The sequence below is a fragment of the Penaeus monodon genome, chromosome 31, assembly GCF_015228065.2.
Source record: "Penaeus monodon isolate SGIC_2016 chromosome 31, NSTDA_Pmon_1, whole genome shotgun sequence".
In the NCBI taxonomy this organism is placed as follows: Eukaryota; Metazoa; Arthropoda; class Malacostraca; order Decapoda; family Penaeidae; genus Penaeus; species Penaeus monodon.
The window spans coordinates 11,277,520-11,278,401 of NC_051416.1; the positions used below are offsets into that span (position 1 = coordinate 11,277,520).

Sequence of the window (882 nt, forward strand, 5' to 3'; positions counted from 1 at the left end):
AATCTATGATAAACGTACCAAACTTTGGCATACAGCTGTGACAGCGTTGTGATAAGATTTGCTGTGAAGAGTGGAGCCATAGTTGGGAGTGCCCTCAAGGCAGCGGCAAAGTGTGGGGGTGCAGTTGGCGTGAGCGGGAAGTAGTCCTGAACTAGGCCTCGACAAACCTCCCCGCTCCAGGCACTCAGGCAACATACTTGCTATTGTCCCAAGAAAAAAGATGAAACTTAGTTATTACACCATCTAACAAAAGGGCAAGATACTTAGTGACTACAGTCATGTATTGCTTAAGATCCACATCACATACTTAGCAAAGATATAAGGAACAACAGACTCTAGAAATAAAATCAAATATAATGATAATACTGTACATTATGTGATTCATAAAACTGGAAGCTGCCTATGAGTCAAAGTAATTGCTGCTAAATGGGTAACTTTATATTTGTAAGTAGGAAAAGTTCCCATTGCAATAATATTAAAAAGTAAAAAATAGTTACATATGCAGGTAAACAAATGTGTATTAGTCAAGGTTCAAAGTTATTTAAAGTAAAATTTACCTTAAACAGCACTATAAAAAAGACAAACACTTTTGTAGAATGTTAATATAAATGATTAGTTGATAAAAGGTTAAAAAAATTTACACTGTAACTTTTGTTTTATATTTATATATTAGTTCTGGATTTCATGTGGTTAAAACAACCCTCAGAAGTTCGAGGGCAATTCACTATTCTGTGAAGCAAGATTCATTTACGTAAGTTTGTAAAGCTGTGTTAGGGTTCTCTCTCATTCTAGTTATAGTCACTGCAAGGTAAAAGTGTCAATTACACCAATATTTTTTTGCGTGTATAATTTTGTTGCTTACAAGTTAACCCAATGCCTCCA

At 34.9% G+C, this 882-nt stretch overlaps 1 protein-coding gene across 1 annotated transcript in view; it reads right to left on the reverse strand.

Moving 5' to 3' along the window:
• LOC119592888 (uncharacterized protein C7orf26 homolog) overlaps nt 1–882 on the reverse strand; it is a 9,098-nt gene that overhangs the window by 4,686 nt on the left and 3,530 nt on the right. The window contains exon 6 of the mRNA XM_037941781.1: nt 21–200. Within this exon, the coding sequence (XP_037797709.1) occupies nt 21–200 (180 nt within the window). The remainder of the gene's footprint in view (nt 1–20; nt 201–882) is intronic.